This window comes from Fusarium subglutinans (genome assembly GCF_013396075.1).
Source record: "Fusarium subglutinans strain NRRL 66333 chromosome Unknown NRRL66333_c0000038, whole genome shotgun sequence".
Lineage (NCBI taxonomy): Eukaryota > Fungi > Ascomycota > Sordariomycetes > Hypocreales > Nectriaceae > Fusarium > Fusarium subglutinans.
Genome location: NW_023502101.1, coordinates 175,426 through 195,316, shown reverse-complemented (window position 1 = coordinate 195,316; position 19,891 = coordinate 175,426). Strand labels below are relative to the sequence as shown.

Below are 19,891 nucleotides of genomic sequence, written 5' to 3'. Positions count from 1 at the left end.
GGATGCTGACGCGTACAGCACAAGACCCCGCGTCAAATCACAATCAGCAGATATATGTACCAGCGAAAATGAGTGAAACAGACAACAAAATGTCAGATGTTTCGGCCCAAACTGTCCCCTCTTCGGGAGGTCCTAAGGAATTGGACGCATGGGTTGAAGACGCCAAGTACCTTTTAGTCGACGACAACAAAGTCAACATGAAAGTGATGAAGCACCACTTCGATAGACTCGGTCTCAAATACAACATCGCTTGGAACGGCCAAGAAGTCGTCGACCTGTACAAGTCGCACCCTGAGGAATGCAAATTGATCCTGCTCGATATTTCCATGCCTGTCATGGGCGGCATGCAGGCTTCACTTCTCATAAGACAGCATGAGCGCGAAAACAATCTTCAGCCTGCTATCATCATCGGACTTATGGCAGACCCTACAGAGAGTGAGAATCGGCGAATGATTGATGACTTTGGAATGAACACGACGTTCAAGAAGCCGGTTAGATTGGAGGGTCTTCGGGAACTTGTCAACACTTGGCCGGTTTGAAGAGCGGGGATCGCGGGATAATTGACTTTGAGACGCCGATGTCGTGCGGAGGGCGTGAATCACGATTATTAAGTCATGATTCATGGTAGCAAGTTTATCCACGATCAGCCTCAGAATAGTAACCAACAAGTTACGGGATATCTTGTTCGGCACGGATCTCCGAAGATAGCCGAGCCTCGCATTCTGAAAAGAGAATAAGAGATAAGTGATTTTATCACATAATTTAGCTCGGTCACTATCCACCAATGACTCATGCGTACAATTATGAACTTTATATCTATAGTAAGCCGTTAGGACAATTGTACCGTATATATCAAACTTGAACTATTTTCAATTTACTGAATTATTAATACCATGGGCTCCTCAGCTGCTCCCGATTTCCCAACAGGCTTCACCTTACATAAAGTCACTAGTCCTGAGGAATTAGAACGATGGACTCCTTCACTCACTCAACTACTTCTATCTTGCGTCAACGATGATCCATCCGCATCCTCAATCGGCTTTCACGCACCTCTTACCACCACCAAAGCCACAGAATTCTGGTCCTCCCAATCACCTCAACTATTCGGCCTCAACCCCAGAGCTACTCTGTTTGTGCTCGCCCGCGACACCACCGCAGTGGGAACAATTTCGCTCGTGACTCATCCTAAGGAAACCCACGCTCACAAGGTCGAAGTCGGCAAGCTATTGGTTTCCGCAGGGGAAAGAGGTCATGGATTGGGAAGGAAGCTGATGGAGATGTCGGAGAGATTCGCGAAGGAGGAGTTGGGTAAGAAGATGGTGTTGTTGGATACAGCTTCGGATACTCCGGCGAGGGGATTTTACTTGAAGCTTGGGTATACGGAATGGGGTGTTTGTCCGCAGTATGCTGAGAGTGCAGATGGACATTTGCATGGCTGTTCGTTCTTTTATAAATTCCTTGGCAACTAGGATGAATATGGATACTATAGAAGGCCCGTTGCCCATGCTGACAATTACAGCCGTTTATTTATCACCCATGCCTATTTAGATCAATTGCACTTCTACAAGCTTCCTCCTCTCCTAAAAGAAAAAAGAAAAATTACCTTTAGATTCCTGACGCCGCATTTCATCACATACCTTGTCTTTTCCCCTATTGCTTCAGAATTCGCAATGAGTCTTCTAGATGCAAACATCCTCGCCGTGGTGGAGTTCACGGATCACAACGTCCCAAAATATGTGATCCTTTCCCATACATGCATTGCAGGACAAGAAGTTGCCTCCAAGATATGTAGAATAAACAATGGCCAGAGCGATCGGAAACACGCCACACATATTTAGCAAATGTTCCGCCAGGGACCAACATTCACGAGCCACAATCGTTACTTGTGAAGAGTCGTTGGGTTGAACGAGGCTAGACCTCTTAAGAACTCATAGCAACCGCCGAGGCTCATATTTCTCTACGACGACTGGTCCGTCATGTCCGAAAGAGATGACATTGTCGATCTTGTCACGCAAATTACTGCTATAGACCAGGTCTTCCTATCCGCTCCGACTTCAGGCTGTCTTTTGTCATCTAGACTCAATGCAGCAAGCGACGCTGAAAAGATGAGCTTAGCTTCGGAACGTAAAATGACTCGAATTGAAGACCCTAAGTTTTGTCTGCTGATTTAAGCTCTCAGCAACAATTCTCAGCTGTAAATAACACATACAAACAAGGGCCTAAAAATCGAACTGCCAGTTTCCAGCGACAGCTTCATCACCCAAACATTGTCGTGACACCTCTCCCTGGGACATAAGAAATGTCAGCTTTAAGAAGAAGCTTCCATTTCGTTCTTCAAGAATAATCTGTAGATGCCCCTCCATTTCAAGAGTCAAGAGGACAATGCTTGATAGCCTGTAACAGAGACCCCGTACGCCGCCCCTACCCTTGGCTTAAGGCCCTCATCTCGTTGTGCTTCACCATCGCCAATTCGAAGTTGAAGCTCTCCTCCGGTCACGGGGACATCAGTGCTGGTGGTAGCCGATGTATCTTCTGATACCTCAACCCAAGCCATAGACCTGACAGTTTTGAAAGAGTGCACACCGGCTGAAGTGTTAGCCAAAATTGGTCTCGGGGGTGGCTTCGAATTTTGGCAAAGGACAACGAGCTCTAGAATCGAATCCCATGCGCCACTTGTCTGTCCCTTACATGAAATATATACCGAATGCGACAGAGCAATCGCAGCGTAAAGCAGGAGCTCTATGTTGGCGATCCAGTCGAACCAACTATCGCATGTCATAACGTAACCTGTGTATATGGCTTGTAACACAAGCCTTTCCTGCCTAGGCTCTTTGGGTTTTGGCCAATACTCTTTGGGGTCACCAGGACGGACAAGTTTCCGGGCTAGAGATTCATTAACTGCCACGTCAAGAAAGATCTCAAGCTGTCTCTCGTTCCCGTCTAGACCGCATCGCGAAAGCCCTTCAACAACCGCAGCTCCTATGACACTCTCGAAGGAAGCCATTTGAGATAGGTTTACATGGTAAATAGTAGCGAATAACGCTTCGAGAGTTGTCATCTTTGTTCCGATGAATGGAAGCTGTTTCAAACCGCTGGGCAAAGCGTCAGGTAATTGAGGCGATAGCATCTCATACCAATTTGTGTTCATCCTAATAGATTTCAAGGAATCGTTCTTGGGAGGTGCTACACGAAGGTAGCCGATTTTCGACTGAAGCTCCAGCTCAGTCTCAACCAAATTCAATACCCGGCCGGCATGGTACTCATGCGGTACCCATTGATCCCAAAGTCCAGACATAACGGACTTGGCCTTAGCCCAACGAGCATCGATAGAGCAAACCAGCACATTCGTCGTATATCGAGGACCTACTGTCGTGTTCCACGTATTTTCCAAGAGAACCACCATACCGAGGGAGGCGTTGGTCGCAGGCCAGATATCTACAGGTGCTATGATGATTGGTCGGGTGTCTGTAAACATAGAGTCATTCAGAGAGCTGCTGAGGTTGCGAATTACCCCTCTCCTGACAAGATGATCTCTCACGTCGTCTAGGACATCAATCTCTACTAAGGCCGGAATTTCGTCTCCGGAGACTGGTTTATATTCTTCGTAATGCGAGTCTATGCTGTCTGGATGTGGAAACCGGACCCTCAGATCATTTCCGTTCAAGTTCGTCATGTCATGGGCGTTGCAAAGAACTCTGGCGGCAGGAACATGAGTCTGAACCTCGTACCTCTGCTTGCTTGCCCACATAAGGTGATTTGGGAAGGGCTTACGGGAGGGGAACTCGCGACTGAGATGTTCCACGGCCTTGAAGTGCATTCCCCTCACAGCGTCTTGAAGGACAGCTGTGGCGTGGTGAGCCGTAAATGCCCAAGTGTTGGCTTCCTTGATGAGGGCAGGCCTCGTGTATAGAGTCTTGCGTAGAAAAGGGTCTAGTACCTCATGGTCAATGGCCCTTTCGTGTAAAATCCACCAATTATCAAAGTGGTGGAATAATGGCATGTATCCAGAAGATGGGCATTGGGGGCTGAGGAAAGGATTCGCATCGGTGGCGCAGTCAATACCGGCGTAGTAGTTGGCATCTATACTTCTGGGCCAGAGCGTATCATTGTCTCCTGAATGACGAGTGTCAGTAATGTATCACTTAGTAAGGTACGTAGAGAGCCTACCGGTAAGCCAATATATACCACCGCCAATATTCCAGTCCTTAACTCTTGGGATCATTAGTACGGCGGTTGCCAGTGCAGCCAGAAGGGCAAGCAAGCAGCCAACGATGATCAGAGCGACAAAGCATCTCCTTTTGAACTTGTCTCTCGCTGACATGGGCTGGGCCCAGCTCTGCTTGAGCCCGCCTAAGAACTCGGGCGACAAAAGGTAGCTACCGATTATTAGTCAAGCACCATACTTCCATGCATTTGAACATACGAGATGGACGAGAACGAGTACCCAGAAACAAGAAAACCAAGCGGTAGTCCAGGACCAAACATGACCTCGGAGCGTAGGCAGTGGAAGATTACAGTCCCAATGCTTGCCACGATAAGAAGCTCCTGTACTTTTGTTGCGATTTGGAGAAGACCTAGTTTGAAAGAATCGTCGTTCTGTTTGCCCTGCAGCTCTCCCCCGATGAAGAAACCGACAAAGTTTACCACGCTAAGTCCAATAGTCAGCAACGCAGGTATCACATGAACTGCACATCGCGCGATTGCAACGCGACGCGATTTCTTGATGAGAACCTTGGGCTTCTCCTCCCGATTGGACTTAAGAATGAATGTAATGACTTTGAGACCGATTGTCCTGAACAAAGTTTTGAAGAACCCGTCAGTTTTAGCAGACGAGGATCTGTTGGTTTGTATACCCGTGCCATCATGAGTTGCTGTGAGATTCTGCTGGGATGATAAGTTGTGCAACTCGTACTGCGACATGGTGCTGGTATTACGAGGGTGTCAAGGTGGTAACTGAAAATCATCTGAGGTATAAAGGATACAGTGAGAACATGGCTCTCAATTCAACCTGGGAGCCTTGCTTTTGAGCTGATCGGTACTTTGACGAGGCTGGCGCTAAGGTGGAAGGCCTCAAAATGTAGCACCGTAGACTATTCAGCCACTGCATCATAGCATATAAGACAAGACTAAAAATAGATAAGGCTCGGAACAAAGGACATTATGAAGGTTGCAAGACTAGGAAAGAAATTACAGGGACTGCCAAAGATTCGCTTCCCGTACTCCCCCCTACGGTAGGCAGCGGATATGATATATTGTTGCAAAAGATGATAGACGGAATAAAGGAGTCTTTGATATATTACATTGCGAAACTAAAGGGAAATGGAGATAATATTAATCTCTTGGATGGCAATTGAGAGAGAAGTTAAATGCATTACGCTGGCCCCCGGTGTATGTTACACAGATATGAACTCCCTCAGTGGGCACGGGATCTTTGTAGTCGGCCAAGGCTCACGCCGATGAGATGTGCCATAGTTCATCCATGATTGGATGACAGGGATGAAACAATACCGAATCACAACACCTGATCTTTCAGCTGCTCCTCCGTCCAATCCCAAAGCTTCTTGGCCATCTCATTATCCAGCCCATGTCCCTCCAACCCACCAGTCTTTCCAACAGGTTCATAAAACTCCCCATTCTCAATATCTGGTGACGTAGTAGCCCAAAGATGATTCTTGACACCCTCTGTGATAGGAATTGCAACTTTAGAGGCCACATTCTCTTGTAAGTGCTTCATCAAGTCATCTCCTGGCTCACGAGTAAAAAGCTCTGTCTGAACCTCGCCTGGGTTGATGGCGATGTTCTTGAAATAGGGATATCGCTTGGCTGCTTCTCTTGCGTAAAGGAGACAAGCGAGCTTGCTCTGAGCGTATCGAAAAGGCAAAGCCGTTTCGCTCTTAGCTGACTTCAGAGTATTAAACTCAATGCCTGCCGGTCCGACGTGACGGAATCCAGCAGAGCTTAGATGGATAGCACGAGCATCGGGAGTCTTATCAAGGGCTGGTTTGAGAAGCTTGAGAATCAAAGCATGCCCTAGATGGTTAGTTCCCATATGCATCTCATACCCATCCTTAGTCAGGGTGGGTGGAACGCCCATGACTCCAGCGTTCAGCAAGAGAACGTCAAGTCTGTCCTCCTGTTTGAGGAACTCGGCAGCTGCAGACTTGATGCTTTCGAAACTGGAGAGATCGAGCTCTATAAGAGAGACCTCTGTGCCTTCACTAGCGGTCTTTCTGACTTCCTCAAGTGCAGCATTCCCCTTGGCAGGGTTTCGTGAGGTGATATAGACATGAGCAGGAGAGTGCTTGGCCAGTTCAATGGCAGTGGCTTTTCCGAGGCCAGTGTTTGCGCCGGTGATGAAGATGACCTTCCCGGCGAGGGATGGGATATCTTTGGTTGGGTCAAAAGGATATGTTTTCTCTGTAGACATTATGACTGGAAGTATGATCTTTGATAATGCTGTTTCGTTTGTGTAAGCTGGTAAGCTTGGTATGGAGGAGGTAAATTAGAAGATCAGTGACTATACCCGAGTTTAAATATGTCTAAAGGATCCAGACTTAAGAATAGTATGAACCCGAAAAACAAGACACAGCGCGTTTCAATAAATACTGGTCCATCATAAGATAGGAACTTTATGAAGGTCGTGCTTGGGCATCCAATCAAAGACAATGAAATGCGAGCTAGCCAATCATCGACCTTATTGAGCCCCCGCCTTGAGCGCTTGGCTTAAATCCTTTTGGCTGCCAAGTATCAGTTAATTCCGGGCATTGTGTTGGCTCGAAAGACAGTTACTTTATGCATAATGAACAACTTATGTTTAGTTATGCCTGTTTAGTGAGGTTGCTGTCTCAGTGATCTACCACCACGCCTAACTAGTAGATGAAAGCCGATCATCAGGCTAGACCTTTTTGCCGGGAGCTACCGTTCAAATAGCCAGATAGCTAGCTAACTCTCATTTGACGGTATACGTCTGCGGCTGGGATTGTAGTCGAATGATAGTCCGTCACTAGTATTGGGTCAATTTTCCGCGCTCTCTAGCCAGATCAGATATCCTGAAGAGTGTTAACTCCAACATCTGAAAAGCAACCACAACGGAGAGAAAATACTCTGCTAGCATATGACCATGAATGTGATAATTGGTCACTTAAGATACACAACCACTACATAAAGAATGGATTCTTGGGATAAATGCTCATTGGTATGGTCTGACCCCGCGTTCAGTTATGGAAGCTAAGAACTTAAGGTTCAATAGTTTATACAAATCGAAGATCTAGATGCAAAGAATTTAAAATGCTCAAAAGGTATAAAAGGAGGTATATGATATTACGTGTGAGGATGCTTATTCCTCTGGCTTTCAACTTACTCCACAGATACTTAACATATTCTATATCCACTCTCTAACACCCAAGATGGCTATCATCGACATCAACACTGTCCTTGATAATCCAGCGAAGTTGGCTGCAAAAGTGAAAGATGTATGCATCATTGAAATTGCATTGAAGTCCTTTCTACTCACTGTCTATAGACTCTGGGAGCTATGCCCCCTCCCCCTTCGCATGAGATCAAAATGAAGCGTCGTTGGTATCAATGCACCATCCCAGTTCGAGATTCGCCTCGAGAATAGCTCTTTAGATACGGGAAGGTACCTTATGGCGCCTCAGTCGGTCGGCCCCTATGGACAAATGACTTTCACTGCGTATCACGATCGGGCCGGGGCATCTACGGGCCTCTCCTTTTCGGCAAATTTAGATGAAACTCATCGGTCTTATTTCGCGATCGTAAGTAGCCCTGCAAAGAAATCATCAACCAGAACTTATTGTTTGATAGGGACTTGATGCTCCGTATATGGGAGGGTTCAAGGCTGGTGTCGTCGAATCTGATTCTGCAAAACAGGCCTTGACATTGTTACCAGGGAAGGGAATAGTATAATCTTGAGAGATAGGTATAAGGGGAAGGATAACGATGGAGATGATCAGGTGATTGAGTTCCATCTGGCGGCATATCCTGGAATGGAAATGAAGGTTATCATTACTCAGCTCATGGTTCATAATAACGACGAATAAGGGTTTTAGTTATGTTAAAATAAATATCGCCAGATGTAACACCTTCATTTTATGAATATTAATCTTTATGTCAACTGCGAAATCCAAAGTCAGCCTTGGCAGCCACTTTGGAACCTGGGGCTGTCTAATGAGGCTGTGCACACACCATCAGCTCAGCTCCGTAGGCTCTCACTGAGAGCCTCGTTTCAACAAAAAACACGTAACCCCTCACTTTTTCAAACCTCTAATCTCTTTTTCACTCGCTGTTTCTCACAGTTTTGATGATTGGAACCAAATATTTGACATTTGACGATGGATCCGCTGTCTATTGCGAGTTCAGTGGTAAACTGCGCTACCATGGTATGCAACCACAAGAAGCTAATCTCTGTTTAGGTGGGATTGACGGCGACATGCCTTTCAACCTGTAAAAAACTCCACGATCTCGCTGGCGAGTATCAAGACGTCCCAGCAGTCATCGCCATGATATGTTCCGAATCAACAATAATTAGTATCGGCCTGTCAGAACTTCAAATGAAGATCCTACGAAGAGATGACCTCTCACAAGCATGGGCATCGAAAACAGAGATCTGGACGGCTTTTGAAACAGCGTTGACTGGATGCATGGTTGTGTTCAGCTGCCTCGAGGCAGAAACACGAAGTCTTCGATCCAAAAATCCAGGAATTTGGGCTAAGATCAAGTTTATCTGGAACCAGGACCGCTTGAAAGAACTTTTGGGTGCTCTCAGAGCGCAGCAGTCATCCATAACCTTTCTTCTAAATCTCCTTGAACTGTAAGTCTGAGAATTATTCATCTTCATCTGCATACTGATATAGAAAGTGAGACTTTATCCAATATCCAGAAAGATATTCGAAAGAATGCGCCGAAGATGAAGGCAGCTGCTTCAGAAGCACAATCCCTGCGATCTTGCAACCCGAGCGTCAAGATGGGCTCTGAGTCAATTTTCGATAACGATGCTGCTAGTCTTAGTTTCTTTCACCTCGAGGCCGTTTCCGGTAATGCACCCTCTGAGCTCGATTTTGAGTTCGACGATCTCGTTATCAACAGTAAGGCATACAGACGCGTCTTTGTTAAAGCTCAGAGTAAGAGCCGGCCCACTCATGTCGAAGATGGGGATTCTGATACGGAGACGGTAAAAGAGGTGGATAAAGGTCCAGTGCAATCACAGAAGAACGCCACTTCTCTAAAGAGAGACTCACGAGAGAAGGTAGTTTCAAACACCAAAGATTTCGTGAGGCCATCGTTCCGGAAGCAAGAGTCCGGCAACTGGATAGACTTTCAAATAGTCCGACCTGTTCTGCTCGCTGGCACAACTACTTGCTACGGTTGTCTCCGGAGTATTTCAAAGGATCACTTACGGGTATTAGGGGGGACATGGCATGTCGGTTGTTTCAAATGCTCTGTAAGCACTACACTCAGACCGTCACATATATATGAGATTATAGTAACAAATCAGGACTGTGGAGTCTCTCTCCAAAGCGGCTGTCACCTACCGCAAGAGGAAAACGGCATTCCGTCAAAACCACTATGTGAGGACGACTACGTTCGACGACGGGACATTCAGTGCTTCAAGTGCCAGCAACCCATTATAGGTAACTTTTTAACAACACTTAATCGTCGGTACCACCCATACCATTTTACCTGTGATAGATGCGATATCGTTTTCGCTAAAGAAAGTGAATCTTATCAGCAAAACAGCGGTATATACTGCATGCTACACTTTTGTCGAGAAGCTGCATATTACTGCCATGCCTGCAAGTTTCCAATCGTGGGAAGATACAGCGAAAAGGACGACGAGAGAGCCAAATGGCACACCTTCTGTTTCGAGCTTTTATCGTGGGGATTAGTACTGCCAGTATCTTCCAACGGCCGCCTTTACCTCGCCTCCATTCAAGACAAGTCCTTAAAACGCCTGAGTTGTTTCTATCAGCAATTACATGATAATCGCGCTAATGATATCTACCTTTGTGGATGGAGGTACATCAATGAGTTCCGAGACTCACTCACGATTTGCCTAAAAGAGAGTAGGGTGGTGACGATTGGAGAGAGCGATGCACAATTCGAAGGTATACTTACCAGGCTCTCCTGTCTCTTCAAAGCTACCTCGAAAGCCACCCCGGATGGTAAACTTGGTAAGAACGGGTTTCCAACTTTTTATATCAGTTCTAATGCCTCCTTATCAGGTTCTGATAAAGGCGAAGTGGGAGCTTTTACGTCCGCATTCCTGAAACACCTAAATCGCTATGCACGAGGCTTGGAGACATCTCCCAGAGCCATCGCCCAATGCGTATCAGACCTCCTTAAGCCCCTACTACGCTTATGCTTTCTTAGATGTTTACTGGTCAACGATTCCTCGTGGGACGTTGAACATGAACCGCTCGATGGGCTCATAAAAACCCTAGGAGACTCAAGTTCTTGGCCTCACAAGTTGGAAAGTCGCTACAACCCTATACCGACTGGAGATGCTGAACAAAATTGGATATGCATAATATGCCATCGGGAAATCACGGGGAATGTGCTTTCAGAGCGTTCGCATCCATATCGAAAGGTGCATAAGTCTTGTCACTCCATGCCCTGTCCGCATAAATCGGCAGGTGTCGTGGTTGATAATACATCGTCGTGTATCCATTGTAAATGGAAGAAGGGTGACTTTTATGTCATTCATTATCATGATATCGCTCTTTACGAGATATGGCGGAGCTGGTACGTCTGCTTTAATCCTGAGAGATCTTACAGCGAGCTTATCCTCGTGGATCTGGGTGAATAAGAGCCCTACCTAAAGAGGGCAGCAAAATTATGGGATAAGCGTGAAATCAGGAGGTGGGGGAAAATCTGCTGAATAAGGTGTAAAAATAAAAATTAAATTTCCTTTTCTATTTTATATAATAAAACAGCTATCCTGTGATTTTGGCTATAGGCAATATTGCGTGTTCACAATTTGTGTAAAGGCGAGATGAGAGTGGAATATGAGATAATTGTAGGCAGCAGACCTCCGCGAGTCTTGCCCGCGACACAGTTGATAAAAGAAAATACCGCATGAAAGTTGTATTACGGTCTCCGTCAATCCTGAATTGGCCTTCATTAATAACATATGTTCACATAAATAACCGGTAATCGGACATACTACTTTGCCCAAGTTAGCTGTGTCTCCGCACAAGTTCTGCCGAGATCAGCCCACTGCAAAGAGCTCCATTTCTCCGGATTCTCAGAAGCCTCAACAAAATGCTTCAAAGCCAGAACAGTCTGTAAAGCCCACTTCTCCGGACTCACCCTTCCAACACCTGTCGCCAATGGTGTCATAAGAACACTCTGAATCTGATCATATTCAGAAGCATCGCGATTATGATTATCGATCGCACAAAGCAAACTCCAAATACACTCATAAATGACTTCTTTATCCCATCTCACGTCAGCAGGCATCCGCATCGTTGGACAAAGCGCAACACGTCGTGTCCCATAGATATTCCGCGATCGCGCTTCAAACTCCTTTGGAATCTCTACCGAAGTACATGTCCCCGGCGGTGCAAATCCACGCCAGGTCTTGTACAGCTGAGCTTGGGCAACGCCGGTGAGAGCATGGTAATCGTCGCGGGGTGAGAACTGTCGAGAAATAGCATCGTCAAACGCACCGTCAAGGCGACCGTAGGAATTGGCGGGTGAAACGACGGTGTCGAATTTGACTTTGCTTGAAAGTTGGGAGAGAGCGCAATTATGAATCTCGATTGAGACGGAGTCGGGCAGTTTGCGGCGCTTGCGAGCAACGTTGAAGGCATCGCTGAATTGTTCTTCCATGCAGAGGAGGTGGATGTGGGGAATATGAGGGGTTTTGGTGGCCATCCTAGACATCTTTGGATGTGCGTGATACTGCAAGATACAAGTAACAAAGTGAGATGGATACTGAGAAATATCAACTCGTAGGGGTTTCGTCGTCAGATGACATGACTGAAGCGGGGTTACATAATTGTCAGCTTTGAGAGGATGACCTTGACCGTGGATTTTCCGACATAGTGGGAGAAGTGGACGATAAACTGCAGGAGGCTGAGGCTTGGTTCGGATATGAATTACGGATTACTACTGTAAAGAGGATGAAATATATAAAATCTTCTATAATTATATATAGGTACTTTGTAAAATTCGTATATATATGGCACAGAGGATAAGCTTAAGAAACGCTCCCAAAAATAATTTAGTAACTCTTTGTAGATATCATTCGGCAAAGATGTAATTGCTGTTACCATCAAATGATGAGCAAAAGGAACCGCTCCACTGCCATCATGCTTACTGCAAGAACTATTCACTATTCTATCGATTGCTGGACATCACTTGTTTCCAGCTTAGGAAGCCAACTTGCCCAATACGCAGCTAAAAGTCCCGAAATACCCTCTACTAACCGCTTTCCAATATAGTCAATACACCAAAATGCACGAAAGAGGTGCAGAAATGGACGTAGTCTAAACTACAGTTTGTTAGATCAAACTGCTTATATATATTTGAAAGTAGTACCCACAGGTATATCATGCTGCAACTGCATCTTACACATTCTACTCTTATTTTGTATTAGGTTAATAAGTTATTAGCCAAGAAATAATTCGTCACATCCGTCTGTTCTGAGATAAGACATAACCTGAATCGCATCAAGTTCTACGATATCTCGCCCGTCAAACCGATATAGCCATCGCGAGTCAGATCGCCTAGCCCCCTTCTGGTTAAAAATACGAGCACGAAACACTTCCGAGAGCGTCCACGAGTATAATTGGCCATCTGCTCGGATGTTTCACATCTTTAGCCCTGTCTCTGTGCGATCAAGTTTGTTTGTCCGTTGTCGAAAGATAGACTTAAGCTGTTGATCAGAGTGTTGCAGTCCGGGTGAAGGGAACGAAGAAGCCCACAGGACGATGCCTTTCACTTGAAACTTCGCTTGCTAAGAAAGACTGATAGCAGGCTGATGATATCACAAGACCAATAGTACCGTCGACGTATCTTTGGGATTTTGGAAGATTCCCTGTATGTGGTACGAAGGGTGTCTGCCGGTGCATTTGGCTGTTTCCGATAGTGGATCATCATTTTTCTTTGAGCCCAATAATCTCAATGTTGTAGTACAACGCGGCATTTGCATACATGCGTCAGCTCTTCTCTGCCTGTGCCCTGTGGCACGCCTCAGGTAGATGTGGTTGGATCATTGGAATCTGGCGAGAGTCTTCCATTGAAGGAACAATACGTGAGTGATGATTGTCATTGAGAACGTATAAATCTGAAATCCCGGCTGTCTCGTACACTCTGGGACTCTGTGTGGATACTTAGCAGGATCCTAGCTGTCCCTTATGGCTAAGTTGGGCGTTGTTGGCGATCCATAGTTGAAATGACGAGGTCAAGGCTCACTCCCGAGGGATCGGCAGCTCTTGGCCTTTTATATTCGTGCTTGTGAGCAGCATTGTGGTTACATGGCGCAGCGTTCTCGTCGGTCTCGGTTTCGGTCTCGGTGTCGATCATGATTAATGCTCCACGAGCTTAAATGTATATAACCACTAAGTACGGATATAGAACCTCCCTCCACGCAATAGGGGCAATTGTGATATGAAACAAGCTAATTGAAGCACGTGAATCAGATCTAATGTAGTTGTCAGGCCGCTATCATGTCTGTGCTTCGAGGCAATGCAAGATTGGGTTTGCTCCAACTTCAAACAGCTATACGCGTATCCACAGCTGTGTCATAAGACCGCTTACTCCTTTGAGTAGAGCTTGTGGCTATCGCATAACTTCCTGTGTTACAGCGAGATGGAAAGGCGAATCGGGTTGTTCTTATTACGCGGTAGTTGTGTCGATCATGACACAGGGGCCTGTCGGTATTAAACAACTTCCCGAGACTGTGTATTTTCGGATTTTGGCCGCGTGTTTTCGCAATTTGCTGTCGTGGCTTCTGGTATTAATATCTGGACCTCGCTCCTATTAGACTTGTACTGACTCATAAACACCCAAATCAACAAACGCCAGCATTTCTTACATACGCACAATATTTTTCTAAACACATCATACTCAAATCTTTCACAATGGGCAACGCGCAATCCCTACTTGATCTTGTAGCCAACCGATGGCCACTACTTGTCACTGCCCTATTTGCTTGTTTTATAGCCGCTGTCGCTCCAAGAGTCGTCAACGTACTACGGCTATGGGCCATCCCCACCATTGGTGAGGAGCTTGGTAACACAGAGAAGCGCAGACAAGCGTACTTGGGAGGAGCCAGGAAATTGTACTCAGCCGGGTATCAAAAGGTAACAACGCTCTTTAGGTCGGTATGAAGGCACAGCTCACAACTTTCAGTTCAAAGATGGCGTTTTTCTGATAACTACATCGCGAAGTATGTATCTGTTGCCTAGTATCACAAGTCCTATTGAAGCTAATGTCTCTAGCTTCTCCCACCATTGTCATCTCGCCTTACTTTCTCCCTGAGCTCAAGAAGCTGCCTGATGCAACTCTCAGTATGGAGGCTGCCGTTGATGAGGTTCGTAGAGCTGATGACAGAGCTTACTTACTTATCTGACCATGTCAATAGTCAATGGAGACCAAGTACACCAAGATCGAGACCTCAGTACCCATTATTCCGCACAAGATCAAAGGAGAATTGACTCCATCCTTATGTAAGGTCCCTCCGGATATTTGAAAGCCCAGATAGTTCCAGATCGTCTGCAGAACCGCTCTGACATTGTCCAGCTCGACTGAGTTTGACCATCGCAAGCGAAGTCAGAGATTCCATAAATCTCACCATGCCATCATGCAACGACTGGACAGAGGTCAACATCCACCACGCTCTTTTTCGTATCGTCGGTATGGTATCAGGCCGTATGTTCATCGGCCCTGAGCTCTGCCGCTCCGAGCAATATCTCGATGCTGCCATCAACTACACCATGGAAGTCATGGGCGCCCAGCGTGCCGTGCAGAACATGCGCCCCTGGCTACGACATTTCCGAGCACAAAGCCTTCCCGAGGTGAAGAAGCTGTACCAGCGAATTGCTGAAGCCGAAGCCTTCCTCCAACCCGTGGTCGAAAGCAGAACCGACGCGATGAATGATCCATCATATGAGAAGCCGGATGATTTCTTGCAGTGGCTCATTGACGGGAAGGACAAGTTCCCTGATAAGAATAGTCAGAACCTTGCCAAGGTGCAGCTCGGCCTTACGTTTGCTGCTGTTCATACCACAACGCTGACAGCCACAAATGCGTGAGTGATCCTGCCTTCCTATACTAGTCTGTGTTTCTAAACCAAACCAGATTCTACGACTTGGCGGCTTTGCCAGACCTTCAGACAGAACTTCGAGAAGAGGTCCGGGAAGCATTATCGCAGAGCGGTGGCCAGTTCACGAGCAACGTCCTGCAATCTATGAAGAAGATGGATAGTTTTCTCAAGGAGACACTTCGAGTTCACCCGGCGACGATGGGTAAGTCATAGCCCGATATTCTTCGCACGTGGGCCATTAACATAAGTTTTACAGCCTCATTCCAACGCAAGGTCCTCGAAACATTTACTCTATCCAACGGCCAGGTCATCCCAGCCGGCGTGACAATTGAGATCCCTGCTGTCGCAGTCAGCTCCGACTCCAACGTCTTCCCAAACGCAGAGAAATTCGACCCATTGAGGTTCTACAGACTTCGCACTGAAGCCAAGGACGGCGGGTCAGTTGAGAAGGCAGCGAACAACCAGTTTGTCAGTGTGAACCAGAGCAGCTTGACTTTTGAGTATGGTCGACATGCATGCCCTGGAAGATTCTTCGCCGCAAACGAGATCAAGATGATTCTGGCACATGCCTTGCTGCAGTATGATGTCAAGAACGTGGGCGATGCTACTGAAAGATACCCAAATATGGAGTTTGCTCATATGGTAAGTTGACAGATGATTATGTTTAGTGCCAACTATGTGTACTGATTAAGGTTGCAGTCGATTCCGGATCCTTCCAAGAAACTCTTGTTCAGGTCAATCGAGGTTTGACAGTTTTTATGCTGAGCGGAAGGACAAGAGGCAATGTTCTTCTGTATCATATGTTTGGGATGTTTTGGTTACACTCTTTGTTTTTTACTTGGTTTATATACTGTCTGTAATTGAACACCTGTGGCTAGGAAACTCTGATAACGGCATAGAACCCAATTTCTCAAGGTACTCTCACATGGATAAACGTCAAAGAACACCATGATTCGTGTATTTATATCATCAGCCTATAGTCCATCTTCATCGCTACTAAGTCCCTCGTGAAAACAACCACTTGCTCACTCTAGAGCTCCTTTTCTTGGGTACTTTTTCTATCCTTAACTCCGCCTGAATTTCCGCAGCTAGGCTGTTAAAACTGAGGACTTCCAAATCCCACTGCGGAAGCGGCTTAAATTTAATAAAAGGAGAAATCGTATCTTTTCTTAACACGTCCCACAGAAAGTCAGTTTGAGATAAAAAGGTTTCGGAGATTTCGCTCATATTTATGACATGTTCCGCTTGGAGGACTTTGTTGATGGCGCATGTCCATGGGATGTATTTATGAGACCAGTGAATATAGTAGCCTTCTGGGACACGAGCCGTTGTAGTTACAACTTGGATTGGGACTTCCGCGGGTAATACAGCTCTGGGTGGATGTTCTATCTGGCGTAGCAGGACAGTATACTATGTTGAGGGTGAGCGTACGTTTTCGAGTCTCTCCTGTGGGATAAATCATACCTCTGACATAGTGGCATGAATCGGTTGCCCTTCAATCGCTGACGAATCCTTGTCTATCGGCTCACGATTCTTAGAGCCTACTTCTGTCAGTTTGCCGCTGAGTGTCAGATTCCCACCAATGGCCTCTAGCACACTTAATGGATGATCAACGTCACGGGGTCCCCATTCCGTTCCATGAGTGAGGTGGAAATGAACAACAACTCGCTTCCAAAAGCCATCTGAATGCTGCTGAGTATATGCAATAGAATCGTGAATTAGACGCCAGCGCCGTATGAAATCTTTGTCGTTAGGGTTTAATTGGACGACTAAAATAAACTTCGTTTGCCGCGGCTTCGCAAAGAGTGTCGCTCTCAATGTATAGTTATGATCTCCAAACTTCTCTGGCGGACAAGTAATAAAACTGAACCTCGAATGCGTGAATTCGTCTCGATCTGGGGGGGCAGAGTGAGGAACACGGGCAAGGATCCCGTCGGGTACTGGTAGATCAACGACCACATTGCCTCTGAACCTCACGATATGGAATCCTTCTTGGCTGGGCTGGTCTTTTGTCCTGGACGGTGATGTGACAGCATTGAGTTCTTTTCTCGCAATCGGTCCGTTAGTCGGCACCATGTACGGCATCAATTGTTGGGGCCATTGATGAGAAATCGAGCTGGGGGGATCCGTTTGCTGAGAGTCACGTATTGATGGCAGAGGCTGAGCTTGGTCACTCTGTACCCGGCTATTGTTCATTGCTGACGGTGTATAATTTACTTGTGACATCTCAGCATTCTTAAGTTGGTTCAAAAAACCGATGACAAACTCCTGGTTCTCTCTAATCTCGTCATTTGATAGTGTCCAGATATCGTTGCCATAGCGCTCTCGCCATAGAGGATCGAAGGCGTCTAGTAACGCAAATTCAGAAACATCAGATTCCTCTTGGACTCTCGTGGGCAGAGATGCGACTTGATTTTGCGTTTCTCCATTCTTAGAATCCAATGCTAGGGCTTGAGGATCACTGCCGAGTGCAACTTCTTTGTCGTAGGCGTAATTGGGATACGAAGATGCGGGACCAGGTCCCTTTGGGCGAAGGGGGATGTCTTCCATTACCGGTCTCGGCCAGGGAGCGTATCGGTGAGGTTCTGGATAAGTAGGGTAATATTTGCCGTCCTTGGCGGCATCTTCTGGATTTGATGAGTCCGGCGACAGACTAACCACCAAGGCGGTAGGATCTTGGAGTTCTGAGGTCGGTAGATCGTATCGCGGAGAGTTGGGTGAGCTGTCGTTGTCCTCAACTACGATAGACAAAGCTCTAGATCTCGTACCATCACTATAGGACACATTTGCATCGAGAGTCGTCTCGGTATATGTCGCCATCTCCTCCAAGAACTTTTGGAGAATATAATCATTCGGAGCAGCAGCCGTATCGGGTAATCGAGCTTGAAGCTGCGCGATCTCCAGCAGGATCAACTCTGTGTCGTCTTTAATCGCAGCTGTATCGTTACGAATTTCCGTAGTATCAGCTTTGATATCTTTCGTGAGAGATAGAGACAACATGTCGAGGGCCAGTTCCAGGGCTGATTTGTGAGCTTCCAAGCTGGACTTCAGCTTCTCCATGTCACCTTGGCCATTGATCGCCCAAGCGGCTTTGCTCTTGATGCGTCCATCCCCATACTTTTTAATACACGTTTCGACTTCGAGAACCACGGAGCCACAGTTTGTGACAATGCCTGACACATGGTGTTGGATTGTTGGTGGGAAAGGCTTCGTGTCGTCTTTGGCGTCTTCTTCAATGAGCTCAAGCACTGTCTGGAGAGAATGAAGTTCGCGCGATACCCTGTCTAAGTCGCTGCGGGCCTCTCGACAGCTGCGCACAAAGGTATTGATCGATATACTCAAACTGCCGATCGCTGTTATGAGGCCAGCGCAGCCGCTGATGATAGATAGAGGGTCCATTTGATGAAGTTGAAGAGGCCAAGTGCTGATGCGGGGACAACATTTCAGCTGGTCTGGATTGAGACTTGCAGTCAGCCTTGCGCAGCGCATCCTGGTAAATGGCTGAATCGGAGGCGGCGTCTATTGGGTGACCTTTTACCAGCCAGGATCTACGAGCGCTTACCAGAAAAACGACTACTATTAATAGCTGAGACAAATCATGATGATGATGATGATGATGATGTTTCATAAGAAAAAATGGAAGAATGTCTAAATTGTGAGCTAGAAGCACTATCTATACTCCATCTGATTCGAAGCTCCAGGTTCTCCAGCCCGAGGCTCATCCTTTGGCACAAGCTCAATCGCCGAGTCTCTCGAATTCACCACGAGATTGTCGGGATATCTCACATAAAACGCGAGCATAACCAACAGCATCAGGACCGAGTCAAATACAAAAGTCGGCCATTCCTTCTGCTGCAAATAGCCCTCCTTGTCCATGGCGAACTCGACGACTCGAAAGATGTTTCGAACAAGAATGAGAGCTGATGTGAAGTAAAGCATGTTTAGATATGCCTCCCAACGGATCGAAACTGGGATGCTAGTATGCCTCAAATGAACCCTGAATCGTCGATGAAAGATAACGCAGCAGGCTACAAAGGCGAGGAATAAGAGGATTTGCGCGATAAGGCCGGTAATAACGATGATATTTCCAATGTGAACAAGATCATCATTCGCGAGCAAGCCACCTCCGTTCCCTTGCATATTAAACGTGAGGACATCCCCAAGGACGAAAAGTCGAGTCGTCCAGCGAACAGAGATGAGAGAACAACTCTCTCCACCAATAGCCCGTACAAGACGAGAGTACACCATGTATAAAGTGGCTGCGAAGAAGACTGGCGGCAGGAGGAGGAAGAGGGCCTGCATGATGTTGAGAGGCAAGGAGTCGGTGGCGTTGTAGCATAGAGCTCGGAAGAAGTAGCCCAGAACTTCGCCTACATATAAGTTAGAGTTGTAGATAGGATTGGGGGATGTGGAGACATACAGAAGCCACCGAGGGAAAAAGGGAGACAGAAGCGTGTCTTGGACTTGTGCATCTTATATCCAACGGCCACTGTTGCGAGGGCGAAGAAAAGGGTGAAGATGACTGATCCGACGAGACTGGGGACGTATTGCCATAAATAAACTTCACCCAAGTATTTCTTTAACTCGGGCATTTTAGAGAGA

At 46.6% G+C, this 19,891-nt stretch overlaps 8 protein-coding genes across 8 annotated transcripts; 4 read left to right on the top strand and 4 right to left on the bottom strand.

The window, feature by feature from the left end:
- Positions 1-89: 89 nt before the first annotated feature.
- FSUBG_4257 (two-component response regulator) lies at positions 90-539 on the top strand (the record flags this gene model as incomplete). Its single annotated transcript, XM_036682227.1, has 1 exon — positions 90-539. One exon carries the CDS (start codon positions 90-92, stop codon positions 537-539), a length of 450 nt encoding a protein of 149 aa, XP_036540270.1.
- A 354-nt stretch (positions 540-893) lies between these two features.
- On the top strand, positions 894-1,469 carry FSUBG_4256 (acetyltransferase; the record flags this gene model as incomplete). Its single annotated transcript, XM_036682226.1, has 1 exon — positions 894-1,469. The coding sequence occupies one exon, from the start codon at positions 894-896 to the stop codon at positions 1,467-1,469; it is 576 nt and encodes a 191-aa protein (XP_036540269.1).
- A 902-nt stretch (positions 1,470-2,371) lies between these two features.
- FSUBG_4255 (uncharacterized protein) lies at positions 2,372-4,920 on the bottom strand (the record flags this gene model as incomplete). The annotated part of the gene is made up of 3 exons (XM_036682225.1): positions 2,372-4,113; positions 4,168-4,376; positions 4,424-4,920. 3 exons carry the CDS (start codon positions 4,918-4,920, stop codon positions 2,372-2,374), a joined length of 2,448 nt encoding a protein of 815 aa, XP_036540268.1.
- A 592-nt stretch (positions 4,921-5,512) lies between these two features.
- Positions 5,513-6,427, bottom strand: FSUBG_4254 (alcohol dehydrogenase Bli-4; the record flags this gene model as incomplete). The annotated part of the gene is made up of 1 exon (XM_036682224.1): positions 5,513-6,427. The coding sequence occupies one exon, from the start codon at positions 6,425-6,427 to the stop codon at positions 5,513-5,515; it is 915 nt and encodes a 304-aa protein (XP_036540267.1).
- Positions 6,428-8,351: 1,924 nt separating this feature from the next.
- On the top strand, positions 8,352-9,425 carry FSUBG_4253 (GTPase-activating of the rho rac family (LRG1); the record flags this gene model as incomplete). The annotated part of the gene is made up of 4 exons (XM_036682223.1): positions 8,352-8,381; positions 8,433-8,830; positions 8,878-9,289; positions 9,345-9,425. 4 exons carry the CDS (start codon positions 8,352-8,354, stop codon positions 9,423-9,425), a joined length of 921 nt encoding a protein of 306 aa, XP_036540266.1.
- Positions 9,426-11,181: 1,756 nt separating this feature from the next.
- On the bottom strand, positions 11,182-11,904 carry FSUBG_4252 (appr-1-p processing enzyme family; the record flags this gene model as incomplete). The annotated part of the gene is made up of 1 exon (XM_036682222.1): positions 11,182-11,904. The coding sequence occupies one exon, from the start codon at positions 11,902-11,904 to the stop codon at positions 11,182-11,184; it is 723 nt and encodes a 240-aa protein (XP_036540265.1).
- Positions 11,905-14,105: 2,201 nt separating this feature from the next.
- Positions 14,106-16,039, top strand: FSUBG_4251 (cycloheximide-inducible CIP70 (cytochrome P450 family); the record flags this gene model as incomplete). The annotated part of the gene is made up of 8 exons (XM_036682221.1): positions 14,106-14,327; positions 14,377-14,413; positions 14,466-14,557; positions 14,609-14,693; positions 14,767-15,274; positions 15,325-15,491; positions 15,546-15,931; positions 15,989-16,039. The coding sequence occupies 8 exons, from the start codon at positions 14,106-14,108 to the stop codon at positions 16,037-16,039; spliced, it is 1,548 nt and encodes a 515-aa protein (XP_036540264.1).
- Positions 16,040-16,747: 708 nt separating this feature from the next.
- On the bottom strand, positions 16,748-19,881 carry FSUBG_4250 (Rtm1p-like protein; the record flags this gene model as incomplete). The annotated part of the gene is made up of 3 exons (XM_036682220.1): positions 16,748-18,599; positions 18,969-19,659; positions 19,710-19,881. The coding sequence occupies 3 exons, from the start codon at positions 19,879-19,881 to the stop codon at positions 16,748-16,750; spliced, it is 2,715 nt and encodes a 904-aa protein (XP_036540263.1).
- Positions 19,882-19,891: the final 10 nt, after the last annotated feature.